At 41.5% G+C, this 17,717-nt stretch overlaps 2 protein-coding genes across 7 annotated transcripts in view; both read left to right on the top strand.

Annotated features, from left to right (window-relative positions):
• The window catches only part of LOC148895485 (guanine nucleotide-binding protein subunit alpha-11), a 29,980-nt gene extending 24,472 nt beyond the window's left edge, over positions 1-5,508 (top strand). For all 4 annotated transcript variants that reach the window (XM_089001835.1, XM_089001833.1, XM_089001834.1 and 1 more), the window contains one exon: positions 387-5,508. In XM_089001835.1, the coding sequence (XP_088857961.1) occupies positions 387-577 (191 nt within the window). In that variant the 3' untranslated portion in view covers positions 578-5,508. The remainder of the gene's footprint in view (positions 1-386) is intronic.
• Positions 5,509-6,499: 991 nt separating this feature from the next.
• The window catches only part of tle5 (TLE family member 5, transcriptional modulator), a 42,173-nt gene continuing 30,955 nt past the window's right edge, over positions 6,500-17,717 (top strand). For 2 of the 3 annotated variants that reach the window (XM_089001133.1, XM_089001132.1), the window contains exon 1: positions 6,500-7,227. In XM_089001133.1, the coding sequence (XP_088857259.1) occupies positions 7,201-7,227 (27 nt within the window). In that variant the 5' untranslated portion in view covers positions 6,500-7,200. The remainder of the gene's footprint in view (positions 7,228-17,717) is intronic. The other variant, XM_089001131.1, reaches the window with a different exon arrangement.

The following is a 17,717-nucleotide window of genomic DNA, read 5'->3' as shown; positions in this document are numbered from 1 at the left end:
TATCATGCAGTGACACCATGTGTCTAGAAGGGGAAACTACGTTAAAATAGCACCGAACTTCCACAAATTGGAGTATTATTATTTGGTCCATAGTGAAATGAAATTTTCCAGAATTAAGTCATATTCCATGCACAATAACTTTGATGTTGATGGTATAATTTTCTCACCAATCAATGAGGTCATTGATCAGATCCACAAAATAAGACATTACAATTTGTTTTACTCCAGAGACATTCATTTTTGTCACGTCCCAAAAAGTCCATGATTTCTCAGCATTCTGTTGTACTTTTAAAAATATGTTTCTTGTATTTTTTTAAACACATTGTGGTATGCTTATTATTATTATTATTATTATTATTGTGACTTTTTTATTATATTTTGGCCAGGTCCTCAACGTGACCCTTTGGCAGGTCGCGAGTTCATCCTGAAAATGTTTGTGGACTTAAACCCAGACAGCGACAAGATCATCTACTCTCACTTCACCTGCGCCACCGACACGGAGAACATCCGCTTTGTCTTTGCCGCCGTCAAAGACACCATCTTGCAGCTTAACCTGAAAGAGTACAACCTTGTTTGAAGTGCTCTGTGACACAGAGAGTGCGAGGGGAAAGAGCAAGCCACACAGACCTACACACACACTTGCATGTATGGATCATAGTCATCCGCTTCGCTCCACACTCATTATCTCTTTTCTCGGGTGTCTGTGTGCTCATCACAGTGTACACATCAATTGAGCCTTTCTACGGGAGAATTTGTGATCGAACCGACAGTACTATATTATCAGCAGCGCTTGTGTGTCACAGGGTGGCCCATGTTAAAAGACTTTCCAGTTCAAAGGGCTCTCTCCCTACCTGTGTTCACCCTGCATGCTGTAACTCGACTACAGTGTGCTTATATTAAAGAATATATCAGTTGGTGTTAAGAAAAAAAAATGCGATCCAGAGCGCACTTGCTCTTTTGAATGTAAATATTTTTGCTTACACATAGATGACTTATCTACGTTTTTGCCTACTTTGTAATTGCATGGGCTACACTCAAAAGGATTGTAACCCCCCACCCACACACACAATCACGCACACACAATGCCCTCTTGGCGTTTTTAAGTGTTAATACCCCTTTAAGACAGCACTACCACTACATTTACTGCAAATCGCTCCATAGTTTTGTTGCCAAATTGACTCCATATTTCTTTTTTTTTTTCTTCTTGTAAATAGAAATACTGTACAGTATGTTGCCAGTATTCCCCTAGTGCAGGAGTGGGAGTCGGTCTGCCATGCAGTTCTCTGCCTCTAGAGACGTGTTAAATTTACCGGAAAGAGCAGGGGAATTGTCTCTTATTTCCGTAAGTAGTGTGTTCCTCTGAATCTCGACTTTATCAGAGTACTACTTTTTATGCCGAGGCCTGTGATCACATGGCGCAAATTCTAATGTAATTTTGTCCATCCAGTGCAGCGTTTCCCAACCTTTGTTGTGTATTCGGAAAGAAATCTGATGGCATACCACCAAAGAAAAATGTCATAGAAAGTACATATACTGATTACATGAGCACAAAGCTTTTATTCCGTTGTATAAAAAGAAAAATGTGAAGACACAAGTAATTTTATTTTCTGTCAGAGTGGTAAAGCATTACGTTATTGTGCCTGTCACTATATGTCACCGACATAAATGGATGAATAACAATATATCTTTTGTAGAATATAAATAATGTAAAAAAAAAATCTGGAATTTGGCACAGTGGTTGGGATTTTGTGGTCGAGGATACTGTATGTGGATAAAATGTGAGGGATCTGATCAAATCTTGGTAGAGGTTTGTTTAAGGACTTCTCGGAAAAAAATGTCCACTTTAAACCAAAATGGCAAACTTACAATTTCTTGAACTACAAACACTCCCCAAATGTTTAGGTATAACATTTTGACACTTTAGTTTGTGATAAATGTGCCTACCAAATGTGCATTTTCACTGAGTTGAAAGGAAAAAAGCTTAAGATTTAGTATTTCCTTTTTTCTGTTCAGGCCTCAAAAGCGCAATCTGTTTGAATGAATAACTCCTTTTCACCCATAAATTAAATGCTTGATTCCAACTGTTACTTTTTAAAAATGTTTTCATAATTCAATGTAGCTTTTCCAAACATTTTCCGGATTCAATTACCTGTAAATATTAGCTATTCACGGTCAGGCCCGGTCCCCATCCTCCATAAATAGTGTAGTGTCACCATACTGCCGTATCAATCTGTTTTTGGCATAACAATCATTTCCTTTAAAGGACAACCGACGTCTACGGACAAATTTGTAAAATGGCTTCAAATGACTTCTACTGAGCGTATTTTACAAAGATTCCACCGCATATAGCTATATTTTACGTTTTAAGACTCGCGCTGAATATTCCGGATGTCATGTTTTTGCGTTGGTGATGAGTCCGTACGTTACGTCACTGAAGGAACGCCCCTGACCGAAAAAAGGACACATTGTAGCAGTCCTTCCATCACGTCAATGCATTTGGCTGTACATGGCTGGTCTGAAAACTTCGTGTAGCACCAAAGAATAGACAGAAGAGGGCGACAAAGCTCCATGTAAGGAATTAATCAGCCTGTGGAAACGGGCTGATTAATTCCTTACAGGATCTTTGTCACCATTTTATGCCTCTTTTTGTGCTACATTTCCTGCCCCCAGATACCTCAAAATGGCATGGAATAAATTCGGTAATCGATTGCAAACATGTATGCTTTCCTCTTCAGAACTATTTGAATCATATTCATAATTGGACGAGAACAAGAAAGCATATTCTCCGAATCTGAAGCCATTGTTTTGATTCTCGAGCAAGGCAAGACGTCTTGGTGTGACGTCACGAACTGGGGGCGGGCTTTCTGAAACTGGCCACTTCCGGGTTCATTTTTTTGCAGATTTTGGACACTTTAAGTCATTTTTATTGGTGTTTTGCATAGATGCTATAAAACGTTTTTCTGATGTCTGTTAAGAAACAAAAAAAGTGACGTTGGTTGTCCTTTAAAGGGGAAGTCAAGTAAAAAATGGTCTTTACAATAATATATCCCCCTGATTTATTCATCTTGAATTCATATACCCAAACACAGTGATAAACTGAAGGCCGTGTTTAGACTGGTCGGGGTGCATAGACCATATTTTGTATACATCGTTATTTTTAAAGCGCTTTCACTACAGCCATCACCCAGCGCATGAAGATGAAGATTTTTGACGTGATTTCTTTTTTCTAATGGTGGAAGCGACCTCTCCAATCACACCATTTCATTTCAATACACTCACTATTATTACTGTAGTAATAGCTGTGCGGTCAATTTTGCTTTTCATTCAACTGCATTGCTTCTTCAGCTTGTTTTCGATGTTTAACTGGCACATTTGATCAATGACTTTAAAAGTCGTTGATAGATTTTTTCAATCCTCTTCTGTATGGGATATTGTCGAGCTCGAATAAGCAGACTGGGTTTTATACTGCTGTAAGATACCCAAGCTATTTTACCAGAAAATATGTTTTATCTTTCAAACATTCAAGCAGTCTGTTTTTGAAAATTCTCATCAGTGGAATGGGCAGCATTTGCTTCATTGTCAGAATACCGCTTTATGCAAAAATCAGAAAAAGAAAAAAAGAAAGAAAACACATCTAGTGGTTGAATACTTACTGTCGGAGCATTCTTGAATTTTTTGTAATTTGAAAAGAGAATATGTTGACTGTTGGTACCAATCCCATATCGTGTCACTTGATGTTTTTCTTTCTTCAGAGCCGGCCGGGTTCCCCAAACTGATACTGGACTCAGATATTTTCTTGGCAAAGGGCTTTTTGATTCTTTGGAATAAATTCCTGCTCTATTTCAGTGTACAGTATATGGCAGTGATGTATTTTGGTGAGCAGGCGGGGAAGAAGCGCCTTTTAATTTGGCCCACTCGAGTTGATCCAATTGAGGAAACTGCTCTATAACTGAAGATGTAATTCAGGTGTGTTGTCATCACCTTGTTGTGACAAGGGCTACTATTTGCAGCTTTGGTCGGTAACAGTGCTGTGTGATTAGGGTGGGCGGGGATTCAGAGAGGGGCATCTAAACCACAGATGCCGATCTGTAACATTCCAGGTGGCTTTTTGTTTGTCACATTTTGCCTTTTTACAAGATAATAGCAAGCATCTCGAGTTTATTCCCTTTACCTCTTCAGTTAATCTCTGCTTACATTTCAATGCTCGCAGTCATTTTTTTAACAAGGCTTTTTCTGTTTTTAAAGGGCCCCGTTTGTCTTATAATGTAAATGCCTTTCTGTTAAAGTAAAAAAAAATGCCAGCCATTGTGCATAGCAAGGTGTATTGTAATGCATATTTTATTGTACATTTAAGTCCCGGCGCTACACAAAAAAGTCACAAATGATATACTGGATTGATAAATTGATGTATAGCTGCAGTCGATTTGATTTGTCGGACAAAATCCATTTCAGCCAAGTTGGGGCGTGTTAAACATAAATCAAAAACAGAATACAAAGCTTTGCAAGATATGTTCAAATCATATTGAACACAAAGACAAAAATACTTAATATTTAAAATAATTTACAATGAAACTTAGTTTGAGGCGAACAATCGTGATCTTAGAAATTTTCATGGCTGCGACATGTCTCAAAAAAGCCATGACAGGTCCTGTTTACCTCTGTGTCACATCACTTTTTCGTCTAACAATATTCAATAAACTTTTGGGAACTGAAGATACGAATTGTTGAGGCTTTGTTGGTGGAATGTCTTTCCTTTTGTCTGATGTACAGCTTCATTTGTTCAACGGGTCTCCGTTGTCATATTTTACACTTCATAATGCATTACATATTTTCAGTTTGAAGATTACAAAATAATTTTGTCATTCATTTAAATAGAGGGTGAGGGTGATATGCAAATTGCTATTCTGTTTTGATTTATGGTTAGCACTATGTCCCAACTGCATTTGAATTTGGTTCGTAAACCAATTATTTTGTGACCCCCACCCCCCAACACAAACACACACATACACGCACACACACAAACAATACTATCAGTTTTCTTGACACTTAAAGTACTTAATAAAGTTCACCTACTGCCAAAAGCACCTCACTGGCCACAGTTTGAGCTGCACTGTATTTGTTTACAGAGTACACTTCCATTCCCTGATCCATTTCCATATTGGTGGTGCACCTGTGTACTGTACCCAATGTCAGTAACCCACTTAGTAGTTATTCCAGTTCATGCATATTGTTCTTGCGTTAGAATAATCTTGCCTGTTGCTAACCTAAAACGCAGCTCCCATTGAGTCACTCAAGCAGCCCTTGGAAATGATTTTTAAAATGTTGATTTTTGGTGCCAAGAAAAATGTACTGCGGTGGTGTGGGTGGTGTGGATTTTCCTCGTTCTGCCCCATGGTAGTTTAAATGGCCATTGATTTCTTGAAATAAGTGAATGTGCTGCTGCGGCTCACTTCATTGGAGTGTATAATCTCTATAGGTCAGCGTACTGAAGTAATTTGATACCCCCCCCCCCTAAAAAAAAAATAATTTCTTTTCTTCAACTCTCATCAGTCATTTTTAGCTCTGTTGTTTTATGTAAAGCAGACACACTTTACCACCTGTATATTTTGCAACCACTTAAGATGTTTTGTTTTTCAATAACTTTGTGTAGTGGTGTACAAATTGAAAGTAATGTTTTTTTTAAGTATACCAAATGTAAATTTTGTACCGTGAGTGTGCCAATCCCCTTACTTTGTAAACCCAGACTTTTGACTTAATACTAAGTGCCAATGTTGTGAGCGAAATGGGGTGGGGTGGGTAACTTCTTAAAAAGAAATAAACACAACATGTGTGATTATTTAACAAATTTATTCTTTATTTAATGATGATTGAACTGCTGTTTTAGCTGCATGTGATGGGCAGGGAGGGTGACGTGGTAATGCTAGCTATGCTATCACGGAAAAGGTTGTGCTTGTTGACTTGTTGATTTACAGTATTTTAGCCATATTTTTTGTTTCATTTCAACCACTGTTGCCTGAACCTCATCTTAACATTAAAACATCTTTCATAGCCTTCTCCTTTTCAATGTTTTTAATTGGAATAAAAATAATATTCCTATACTACTTGCCTGTGAATTCGTTTGTTTACTTTTCACACGCAATCTCCGATTGCATTGATATGACTCTTCAGTACTTGCAACAGAAAATCATCTTTTCCTTTCGGCTTTTCCCTTCAGATGTGGCCACAGCAAATCATAGTTTAAAAATAATCTTTCAAATGGGTTGCTATTTTTACAGTGATTTTTTTTTAACTCACAGGGCTCCGCTATTTCACATCTGTCAAAATTCACGAATATGCATTTTCACGGCGTATCCCCATGGTGGGGCCATTAGCTCAGATATCCGCAAATGTGCCTTTAGCTAATATAGAGCTTTCCAGTATAGATCGGTGCTTTTGGCTCTAAACTTCTCTTCCCAGCTAATCTACCCGGTGTAGTTCTATGCGGGGCGTTCGAGTGTAGCTGATTGCTCCGACGGAGAAGACAGACGCACAAGACTTGACTTCACAGCCACAGCAAGAGGAGGCGACACGACTCTACTAAAGCCTTCTTTGGGTGTTTTCTCCAGAAAGTTGTCAGTCGGTTTTAAGGGTTTTTTTCCAGCGACATATGCAGGCTGTTTCCTGCTGTGTTTTTGTGGCTTTTTTTTCTCGCGAGTTGGGACGTAAAAACGGGATTGAACTAACCAGCAGACATTTTGTCATTCCCCCCCCTTCCGACACACATTTTTCACCCGGCAAACTTGTTCGACCTGCTTTATTAAACAGAGTTCTATTGGTCTGTTTGGTTATTTTTTGGATTGTTTTAAGCGTAAAATTGAGTGAATGGTAAGGGTAGTACCATATGTCCCACGGAGCGATGTATCATTTTTGATTGACATCTGGTTTATTTTTTTGGGGTGGTGGGGGAGAATTAGCTCAGCCTATATGATCGTTGGTTAGCTCAAACCACGACGTCAATCCTAAAACAGCCAAAATTTGAGTTTTTATTTGGGAGAGGGTGAGTGTGTTTTGGGGAGGGGGCGTCTCGCTAGCTAGCTGTGAACTCGACGCTGGACAGCTCCACTTGGACCAGTTTTTTTGGGGGGGTGGGGGGACAAAGGAAAAATATAAACACAAGGCTTTTTGTTTTTAAGGGGGAAAAGACAGCAACAAGAGACTGACATGATGTTTCCACAATCAAGACACTCAGTAAGTCATTTTATTTATAATTTGTTATGAACCTGCCGTATGGCTTTCGAAAAGACGCTCAATATTGTTTTCATGATCATTAAAAAACTGACATGCATTGTATTCACACGGTATCGTAATTGTGTGCATTATTTTATGTTCGTATTATTATATTTGAATATATTTTAGTATTGGAAGTGTGACATTTTGCGTTGGCATGGTAACAGAGACTCGGTCCATCGCTTGCACTCTACCATTGGCTAAGTATAAGTCGGCATGTACTTTGTTGGAGTTAAAAATTACACATTGAGATCACTTATGCTTGAAATTGGGCACTTCATGTTTAGCACATCTGCCTCACAGTCGAGAGGTCTTGGGTTCAAATCCCTGCTTGTGCAAACATCCTCCACCACTTCAAAAACACGTTTTGTTTATTGCACACTGAATTTATTAGATCACAAAATTGTTTGCAAATATTGGAGCAAAACATTCCAAAAGCTGATGCAGAGAAATCTGGCCGTACAGAAGGGTGTAAGGTTAACAGATTTGGTTCCCTCGAATGTCATAATTTGTGGTCATCATTGATTGACAACCAATCACTGATTTTGCACTAAAATGCAAAACATCCACCTATCCAATATGTGTAAAGTCTCATCGTTATAAACCGATTACATATTTTTCAAGTGATCATGACCAGCGGCCAGTACCATTACGTTAAAGTGTTCGCCATATCATCTTTTCTACTTAGTAAATTTGGTCTAAACCAAAGTCACTATATTATACATTGATTTGCAAATTAATGCAAACGCACAAATTGAGAAGAGAAGAGGATGGACCCTCCTCCTTGGAAGAGAAAAAAAACACTTAACTATAATCATTGATAAGCAATCTGGTGTCCGGTGGTTTTGTTAATCTGTCTGATAAATGCCATGTTGGTTACCAGCCCAACAAGATAATACACTCAAATATGCCAATTTCTAAGCTCCTCCTTTACGGTTTGTTCCTGCCCACGATTTGAAGCTACCCGTGTTATATCGCAATGATATTATCCCACATTATTTATTTCGCCACATGGTGTGTGTGTGTGTGTATATATCCGTATATTGTATGATTTTGCTGTGTGTGACATCATGAGTACATTCTCAACACTGGCTGTTGTGCTGGGCACTCTTGGAAGCTGGGCTGTGTTGTGTAACTTTTGGTGTCCACAAAACCGCAATGATCTTGTTTCATATTATTTATTTGGCCACAGTATGTGCATGTGATATTTAATGCTACTGTGTGTGACATCCTTCGTACATTCTCAATGCTGATTGGCTGTTGTCATGTGACGGTGCAAAAATGTTACATTTTCAAATGGGAGCATCGCACCAAGCACGTCAACCATGCAAACTCTTAGGACTTCATTGACTGAACTCATTCACTGCCAGATGTGCAAAAATGTGTCCATTCCGGTGCCAAGGTTTTTGTCATTGTCACTCGAATTCCAGGACCCACAGAATATTGAGTTTTAGGACTTAATAAACATTCAATGCCGCATAAAAAAACTTCGACTCTCTTCTTTCCTCATAAAAAAAAGTTAACTCCTGGTTATCCCGGTTTCGAGTTATCTGAGCTTGAAATGGGGGGTGGCTGTACAAAATACAATGCAATACATACATATTGATTTATATAGCACTTTAACAGCAGCTGAAGCAAATGCTGCCCCCTCGTGCAAGAAAAAAACATTGCCAAAGGTCTGACCAGCACTTTATCGGCACCGCCTGCAAGAAAAACCAAAAACAAACAAATTCGGGAATGGCGCTCCATGTCACACTTTTCAATTCCGGAATACATTTGTGAATGGCGGTGAATGAGTTAATAACATTTCACCCAGCCAGAAATACCGAATTTACATCTGTGACGATTGTTGCATGACACACTGCGCACCCCAATGAAAAAATACAGTATCAATGCACCGTAACTTTGAGGTGTTTAGTCACACTGCGATAAATGCACAAAGATTGGATTGGATTAGATTTGCCTTTATTAGTCTCGCAGTGGAGAAATTGACATTTCACAGCAGCAAAGTTAAGTTAGTTAAGTTAAAGATGCGCGAGCAATGTGAAATAAAATTTTAGCCGTGAACAGTTTCATCCCTACGTTACAGGATAAAACATAATGGCCACGTTTAAAGTCATCCATTTGACTATTTGAGCAACATAATTAAACACAAAGAATGAAGTGCTCCACAATAGAGTCCATTCTATATCTGGCGTTGGCCTTCAAAGCACCTGTTAGCGCCACCATCACCCCCCATGTGTCGTGCTGCCGCCTCTACTGTCACACAGCTTTGTAGATGAGCTTCATGCGTGACATTCGGATAGATAAGCATGTCAAGATAAGTCAGTATGTGTCATACGGGCTTGCACAGGCATCGTTTCATCACCTTTGTATGAAACTCTGGCATTTGGACAGGCATCTGCGGGCAGGGAGGGGGGGCTTCTGGGTGAAATGCTTCAAAGGTCACCCGGAGGTCAAATTGAGTGAGACGGCAGGATACCACACTTGATCTCGCTTGAGTTAACGGGCATGAAAGAGTGAATTGTTTAGTTTTTTCTTTGTTTTTTTTGGGACAATTTTCCAATTTTCAGGCGTATATAAAATACTGATGTGTCATTATGTGTTGCTACACAAAAAGCCAATCTCTCCCCCACCTCCTTGCCATCTCCAATGAATTAGTTTAGTAATCTGCTCTATTCGTAGGTTACGGGCACAGTTCATTGGATTAATTGTGGCGGGGATAGAAAAAAAGCCTCTTTGGATTCCTGACCCACTTGATAGCATTTGGCATATTGTTGGCTTTTTTTTTAAACTTGATTAATCCTAATGCAGCTTCAACAAAACTGCTTGTGGGTTGCCAGTTGAGGGGGAAAAGGTTGCTAATGTTGAAGGGTAGCCAGGCAAAGTCCGTTCACACTACGGTTTATACGTTGTGTACAATGGCTCTCAATGCTAAAATTACATAGCGGTAAATAAGGGAAAAAAATGAAATGGGATACCAACATTCAGAATTTTATTTCATTTTTATTCATTTGTTTTTTGGAATGAACAATACAGCAAACATATTGGTCACTTAATGAAAATGAGTTTGCAAATGTGATTAATTTTGTCACCTGTGTTTTTTTGTCACCAGTGCTGAGGTTTCGCTAGTATGAATTTTTCAAGACCAACGCTAATCGCTATTGACAAGGCTAGCTAAGCTAAACTCAATATTTTTGCACTGTCTGACCCGCACAAAACGAAGACTGGGTCAGCTGCACATAAAGTATCACCGCAGTGCTCCAAAGACGATGTTTAGCGGCCTACTGGAAGACGACATAAGGAAAACACACAATGAGAGATTAATGGACTTGAAGCTTGAAACGTTGACGAGCAGTAGTGAATCGATGAAAAGATTTCTTCAGCCGTCATCTGTACTTCTTTGAGCGAAACGTCCGACACCTTCAAAGAAGTACAGATGACGGCTGAAGAAACCTTTTCATCGATGGATCACTCCTGTACGACTCAGAGCTTACACAGACAAGCAGTAGTGAAGTTTACTTGTCATCTAGTCCACTAATCGGCTGGACCCCTGCCACGCATGCACACGCACACGTGCACACACACGCACACACACAACACACACAAAGGTCTGATATAGCAGTGGGAGGGTCAGGGAACATTATGAAGCCCACTTGAATTAACAGAGCAGCCCCAACCTTTAGTCTAAAATCTTTGGCTGTATGTGTGTGTGTGTGTTGGAGGGGTTTTTTATCCTGGTGGTCCTCTGTCTCACTCATTAAATAAATGCCCTAAACCCTCTCCTCTGCATTTGTGTTCCATGTGTGCATGTGGGCAACCCGAGCAGTGTGTATGTGTTGCTCGTGGGAAAAAAAGTCTTGTTGATTTCTTGTAAGGACACACACACAGACACACGCACACACACGCACGCACGCACGCACACACACACACACACACACACACACACACACACACACACACACACACACACACACACACACACACGCACATGCACATTCTTAGCAGCCTCAAGGGTCTTATCTTCTTTTAATGTGTGTGGGGAGGGGAAAATGAATGTGGGCGGAGGTGGGAGGGGGGGGGCTTGACACACGCAGGCCAGCAGATGTCTGGGTCATTGAGGTTAGGCCAACTGATTAGCATGACAAACCCCCACCTCCCCACTCACCGCAGGGGGGCTTGCTTTTGACTAGCCAAGTTGACGACATGGGTCACAGGTGATGTTGATTTTTGTCAAGAATGGCTTGAAAGGGAGGGGCGTCACCGCTTCGGACTCAATTAGAGCAACACATGAATACACTTGGAAACACTCGGGCTCCCTTTTTTGTTGACTGCGCACATGCTCGCTGCGTAAATACTGCCGCATCTTCATGTTTGTGCCGGGCCAAGACTAGTTTGCAACGTTTGAGAATTTGGCAAGTTGACCTGCACCATGCTGGATGTACTGGAGCCTTGAGAGCATGTTCATTACGCTCCCCCTGCTGCAACTGACAATTTGGTGATAGATAGTAGACTAGACCTTAGCTCAACTCATTTTTTGCCATGGGCCACATTGTCGGTACGGTTTCCTCCCAGGGACCATTATGAATTTGGGGAAGCTATTCGAATGTTTCATCCCCTCTACGTATTACATATAGAGCGCCCAACAAATTAAGGAATCCCCTACTTTTCACATTTGAAGTAAAAAATAATGACAGTCATTGTGGTTTGCATGGGACAATTTGTATTTTTTGGGGAACTTTAGCAAGCATCATGGCACTTGACATGCTTGATCTGCTTTTGCAGGCCGAATGAAATGTTGTGGAAGGCCAGATTTAGCCCCCGGACCGTGACTTTCACACCTATGCCTTAGCTGGTCTAAGTTGTGTGTAAGTTCTTTTTTTGGGTGATTTTTTTTTTGGCGCAAGTATACAGATTCTGCCTTATGTTGATGAATTGTATTCATAATTTCCACATTAACTCATTCACTGGCAGACGTGCAAACGTGTCCACTCCATTGCCAGGGTTTTTGTCATTGTCACTAGAATTCCAGGACTCACAAAATATTGAGTTTTAGGATTACATCACATTTAAAACAGTGTTAGAAACCTCTGTTCTTTCATCAGAAAAAAAGAGTGAATTCCTAAATTATATGGGTCTGGAGTTATATGAGCTTGAAATGAGGGCGGCTGTCCAAAATACAAGGCAATACATACATGGTTTATAGGGCGATTCAACAACAGCTAAAGCTGGAGCAAAGCCTAACATGGAAAAAAGTGAAATGCTGCCCCTTGTGGAAAAGAAAAAAACATTGTCAGAGGCCATGGCCGGCGCTTTATCGGCACCCAAACATGAAAAAAACAAAGCCTAAAGAAATTCAGGTGTGGCGCTGTACGTCACATTTTCAATTCTCAAATAAATTCATGAAGGGCAGTGAATGAGTTTGAGTCATTGTGAAAATTGTGTAATTTCCACGGATTTGTGAAATTTTAAATTAAACGATGAGCCAATGATCAAAATGATTGTCTAATTTGATAACAGGTTAGTTGTTGATTGATGGTAGCACCTCAAAAGTAATCCCCCTTTTGTGTAATTGATACAGTTTTCCCTTCGCCAATCAAATCAAAGCAGACACTCTTGCTTTTGTTTCGCAGCACGAATGTGCACAACCCCCCATGCGTCTCTGCATGTTAATGTGGAGGGGAGACGATACAAATTCAAAACAATCGGCAGCCGTCGTGATGGCCTGTTGTTTATCTCGCCACAAAATGTCCTGAATTTAAACGATTTATCATTTGCGTCGGCATTTGGATGCGTTTGTGTGGACCAACAGCATCAATATTCAGCTGCCTGTTCCCTACGGGAGCGTGGCGGTGGTGGGAGGTAGATTCGCGCCGGCGGTACATCAAGCCATGCCTTACAGAACACTATGCTGGGCAGGAACAAAACTCTCTACAGGGGTTGCTTGATTGGCCCAAGTGGCCTCAACCCCACCGGTGCCCCCTTTTGACCTCCGCCTCGACACGCAACACAAGGCCCCGCACCGCATCGCAGCAGACAAGAGAATTAGCGGCTCTGTTTGTCTGCCTAAGAGCGTTAAGGCCCCAACTGGAACAATGTATTGCTTCATCCCCGTGACCCTTTTCAGGCTCCGCCAGGATTTCACAGCTAGCCAATGACAAGTTAACCCGAGTTATTTGTTTGTCTGCTTCCTGTCTCCGTGTGATTCAATGACACGCATATTGTAAAGCGGCATGTGATGAAATAATGTCTGTGGTGTAGTAGTATGTTGCTCATTATCCAAAATGGTTGATGCACTGCATTCCGAGTTACTCTTAACCAAAGATGGGACCTTTCCTTCCACCATATTAGTTCTTGAAATACCCTCAATTGTCTGCACTTCAGGTGTACAATAATTTGGGAATTCTTGTTTGCCTTAAAAATGTGCCCTGCAATTGGCCGGTGACCGATAAAAGTTGAGATTGGCTGCGGCTCACCTGTGACTTTTAACAACAACAAATAAAACTTACCAAGGTTATAGTCAGTCGTTGACAGAAAAGTTGTTGCAGGTGGCTGCAATATAGGTCAATGTGAAAAGAAAGATTAAAAGGAGCGATACATCTGTGTAAAATCTCAGTCATACAAGAGCGGTCCATCGATAAAAAGGTTTCTTCAGCCGTCATCTGTACTTCCTGGAAGGTGCCGGTTTCACTCCTCATGCAAAAAGCTTCGTCAGCGTACTAAAATAGTGCTGGTAGCTCTTGCCCTATATATGTCACTAATGGATAGAGGGGGCGGTGTCAGACCTCTGCTTTGATAATTTCCTGCACTAAGGTTGGGGGGAGCAGTGGATCAGATTCGCTTGAGGGAGTAGTCCACTGCTCCCCCCAACCTTAGGGCAGGGGCCTATCAAAGCAGAGGTCTGGTATCACATTTCTGGCTACCTACCTACCTACCTACCTACATACCCACCCATCTATCTATCTATCTATCTATCTATCTATCTATCTATCTATCTATCTATCTATCTATCTATCTATCTATCTATCTATCTATCTATCTATCTATCTATCTATCTATCTATCTACCTGCCTGCCTGCCTGCCTGCCTGCCTGCCTGCCTGCCTGCCTGCCTGCCTGTCTGTCTGTCTGTGTGTCTGTCTGTCCATCAGTCCCGCCCGTCTGTGTGTCTGTCTGTCCTTCTGATCCCCATCCATGCATCCATTCACCTATCTGCCCTTTTGCAGCACATTTAGAGTAATCTTCTGCCCACCCCACCCCCTGCTTTGCTAACCTTGCTCTTTACAAGCAGACATCAATCATCTGCACAGTTATGCAGGGTGTAATCTTAACCCTTTAGGCCCCGCTCCTCCCCCGCCTCAACCACCCGGATCCTCCCCACTAGTCTGTCTTTAATCTCAGCCATACTCTCCGAACTGTTGGCCCGGTCTTGGCTCACTCCCCCACCACTTTTGACAAATTGCCCATTTCCCTTGGCTTTGCAATCTTTACACGCTTTTCCTTTGCGTGTGTACGCGTTGCGTGTGCGTGCGTGCGTGCGTGTGTGTGTGTGTGTGTGTGTGTGTGTGTGTGTGTGTGCGCGCGTGTGTGTGTGTGTGTGTGTGTGTGTGTGTGTGTGTGTGTGTGTGTGTGTGTGTGTTTCTGTGTGTGGACCTAGGTTGTGCTAATAAATGCCTCCCCACAGCTACCTTGTGTCTTCTGTGTGTGTGCATTTGTTTTTGTGTGTGTGTTTGTGTGTGTGTGTTTCTGTGTGTGGACCTAGGTTGTGCTAATAAATGCCTCCCCACAGCTACCTTGTGTCTTCTGTGTGTGTGCATTTGTTTTTGTGTTTGTTTGTGTGCGTGTCTGTGTGTGTGCGTGTGTGTGTGCATGTGCACAAAGGTGCATTTTTCGTGCATCTGTGTCTCCAGGGGAGCATGCCATGAGTGTCATGTTTGTGTGTGTGTTTACTGCACGCTTGGCTGGCCTTGCATACAGGGTCAAGATAGTTGCGCCGAGCAGGGAGCTGGACCAAGCAGTGCCAAGTCTGTGTTTGCAAGGGCACCCCACTCCAAGTGATAAAAGTAGAATAATCCTCTTTAAAGCATCTTAACGAGGTCAACTCTGTCAGGCTGCAAGGGGAGGTGTGTATGTGGGGGAGGAAGGGGTAAATTGGGCTAAGCCTTGGCTTGGTCCGTGAGAGATAATAATCAAAATCAAATTCCTGGCCCAAACAGGATTAGGCTCTCTCTTCGCTCCAAAGGCCCTTCTCCGAGCGGCTGAAGACACAATCCTTTACCTCAGCCTAAACACACACAAACACATGCACACACACACACACTTTGACATGAATATGCGCATACTCGAAGAGCTGCATGGACCTGGGTTCTTGGACATTGCCGTTGCTATTTCAATTGAGTGATTCGGCTGGAGCAATTTTTTTAGATGGCTTTACACTTAAAGGACAACCGACGTCTCCGGACAAGTTGTGTCCATAATTTGTAAAATGGCTTCAAATGACTTCTACTGGGCGTATTTTAATAAGATTCCACCACATATAGCTATATTTTACGTTTTACGACTCGCGCTGAATATTCCGGAAGTCTTGTTTTTGAGTTGGTGACGAGTCCGTACTTGACGTCACGAAAGGAACGCCCCTGACCAAAAAAAGATGCATTGTAGCGGTCCTTCCATCACGTCAATGTATTTTGCTGTACTTGTTTGCTCTGGGGACCTCGTGTTGCACCAAAAAGCCACCAGAAGAGGGCGTCCAAGCTCCATATAAGAAATTTATCAGCCTGTGGAAACGGAGGTGGCCACAGGAGGTCGCCATTTTGTGCCTCTTTTTCAGTGAGAAATTTCCCCTCAATGTTGCCTCATAATGGCACGGAATCAATTCTTTAATCGATTGCAAACATGTATGCTTTCCTCTTCAGAACTATTTGAATCATATTAATAACTGGATGTGTAACAAGAAAGCATATTCTCCCAATCTGAAGCCATTGTGTTGATTCTCCAGCAATGCAAGACGTCTTGGTGTGACGTCACGAACTGGGGACGGGAATTGCACAATTTGCAGCTAATTGTTTTGCAGATTTTGGACACTTAAGTCATTTTTATTGGTGTTTTGCATTTGAATAAAAATATCATACTGCGTGTTTTGGGTATTTTAGATGCTATAAAACGTTTTTCTGATGTCAGTTAAGAAACAAAAAAAGTGACGTCGGTTGTCCTTTAAGGTCAATTGCTCACTTTGGTTTTAGTGTGATTTCAAACCACCATTTGACCACGCTGTACCAGAATCAGAAAAAGAAACATTTTTACACTGCACTCGGTTTCTTGTTGTGTACCGATGTAGAGTACATTCGATTGACAGCAACCCAGTGTACTGCTGAGTGTGCACGGTTTTAAAAGGCGGGGTCCAGCCTCATGATTGACATTGATATCAGCCAATGAGTGTGTAGAGATGTCTGTTAACCGGCATCACCGAGTTGTTCAATCAGTTGTTTGCGGTGCTGACGTCGCGTGACTTTAAAATCAACTTTCTCTGCCCGATTTCCTAATTTCTTGGGCACATCTGACACTGGCGATGATGTCACCTTGCGTGAATCATTCGAATGCGCAGTCATAAACAGCTATGTGAAATGGCCTCAAATGACCACAATATGGGTGCAGTGATGCCTTATGAGAGCCATTTATTCCCAAAATCGCCAATTGTTACTAGTTCAACCATGGCAGAGGTATGGCTTTACAATAAACAAAAGTCATTTCCATCTATTTTGATGGAATAAACATAAATAAAATTGTATCCCCAAGACAAACATGAAACCGCTTTGCTCGGCTAAGTTTCCATTCCACTATTTGAACTAACCCAATATTTTTTAGGGAGCCATGAATATATTTTAGCTTCATTTCAAAGAAAGCAAGTTTTCCTCCATCAATATTTTTGGCACCTATGAATATAATTTGGCCTCATTTCAGCGAAAGCATGCTGGCTGCCATCTTGCACTTTGAAGCTTGAATCTCAAGATGGATGCAGAAAGTGGATGCAGTCAAGTCGTCCTTGACTGGATGGTTGCCATGGCGCATAACAAAACAGCCTCGTCCATCACAAACGCAACACGGCCAACTATTAGTCACTGCGCATATCTTCTGCAATCCTTGTAAAGAGTGGGAGTGAGATAGCATCCAGTCATTAGCCAGGTTTCACAATTCCAATGTTGTGTCCCTGTGAAAAAGACACACACACACACACACACACACACACACACACACGCATATACACACAAACACTTATACACACAAAGTGATACGTAAACAGCCAGGCAGTGCTCCAGGAAATACGATCCCCACACTCCCACTACCCTGAGGCAGGATTTACACGGAGGAGGATGTTTTCCAATGTATCCTGCTGGTACTTTGTGTGTGTGTGTGTGTGTGTGTGTGTGTGAGTGTGTGTGTGTGTGTGTGTGT

Source organism: Hippocampus bargibanti, linkage group LG07 (assembly GCF_051943395.1).
Source record: "Hippocampus bargibanti isolate YZ-2025 linkage group LG07, ASM5194339v1, whole genome shotgun sequence".
NCBI lineage: Eukaryota > Metazoa > Chordata > Actinopteri > Syngnathiformes > Syngnathidae > Hippocampus > Hippocampus bargibanti.
This window is presented reverse-complemented; position numbering and strand designations above follow the sequence as displayed.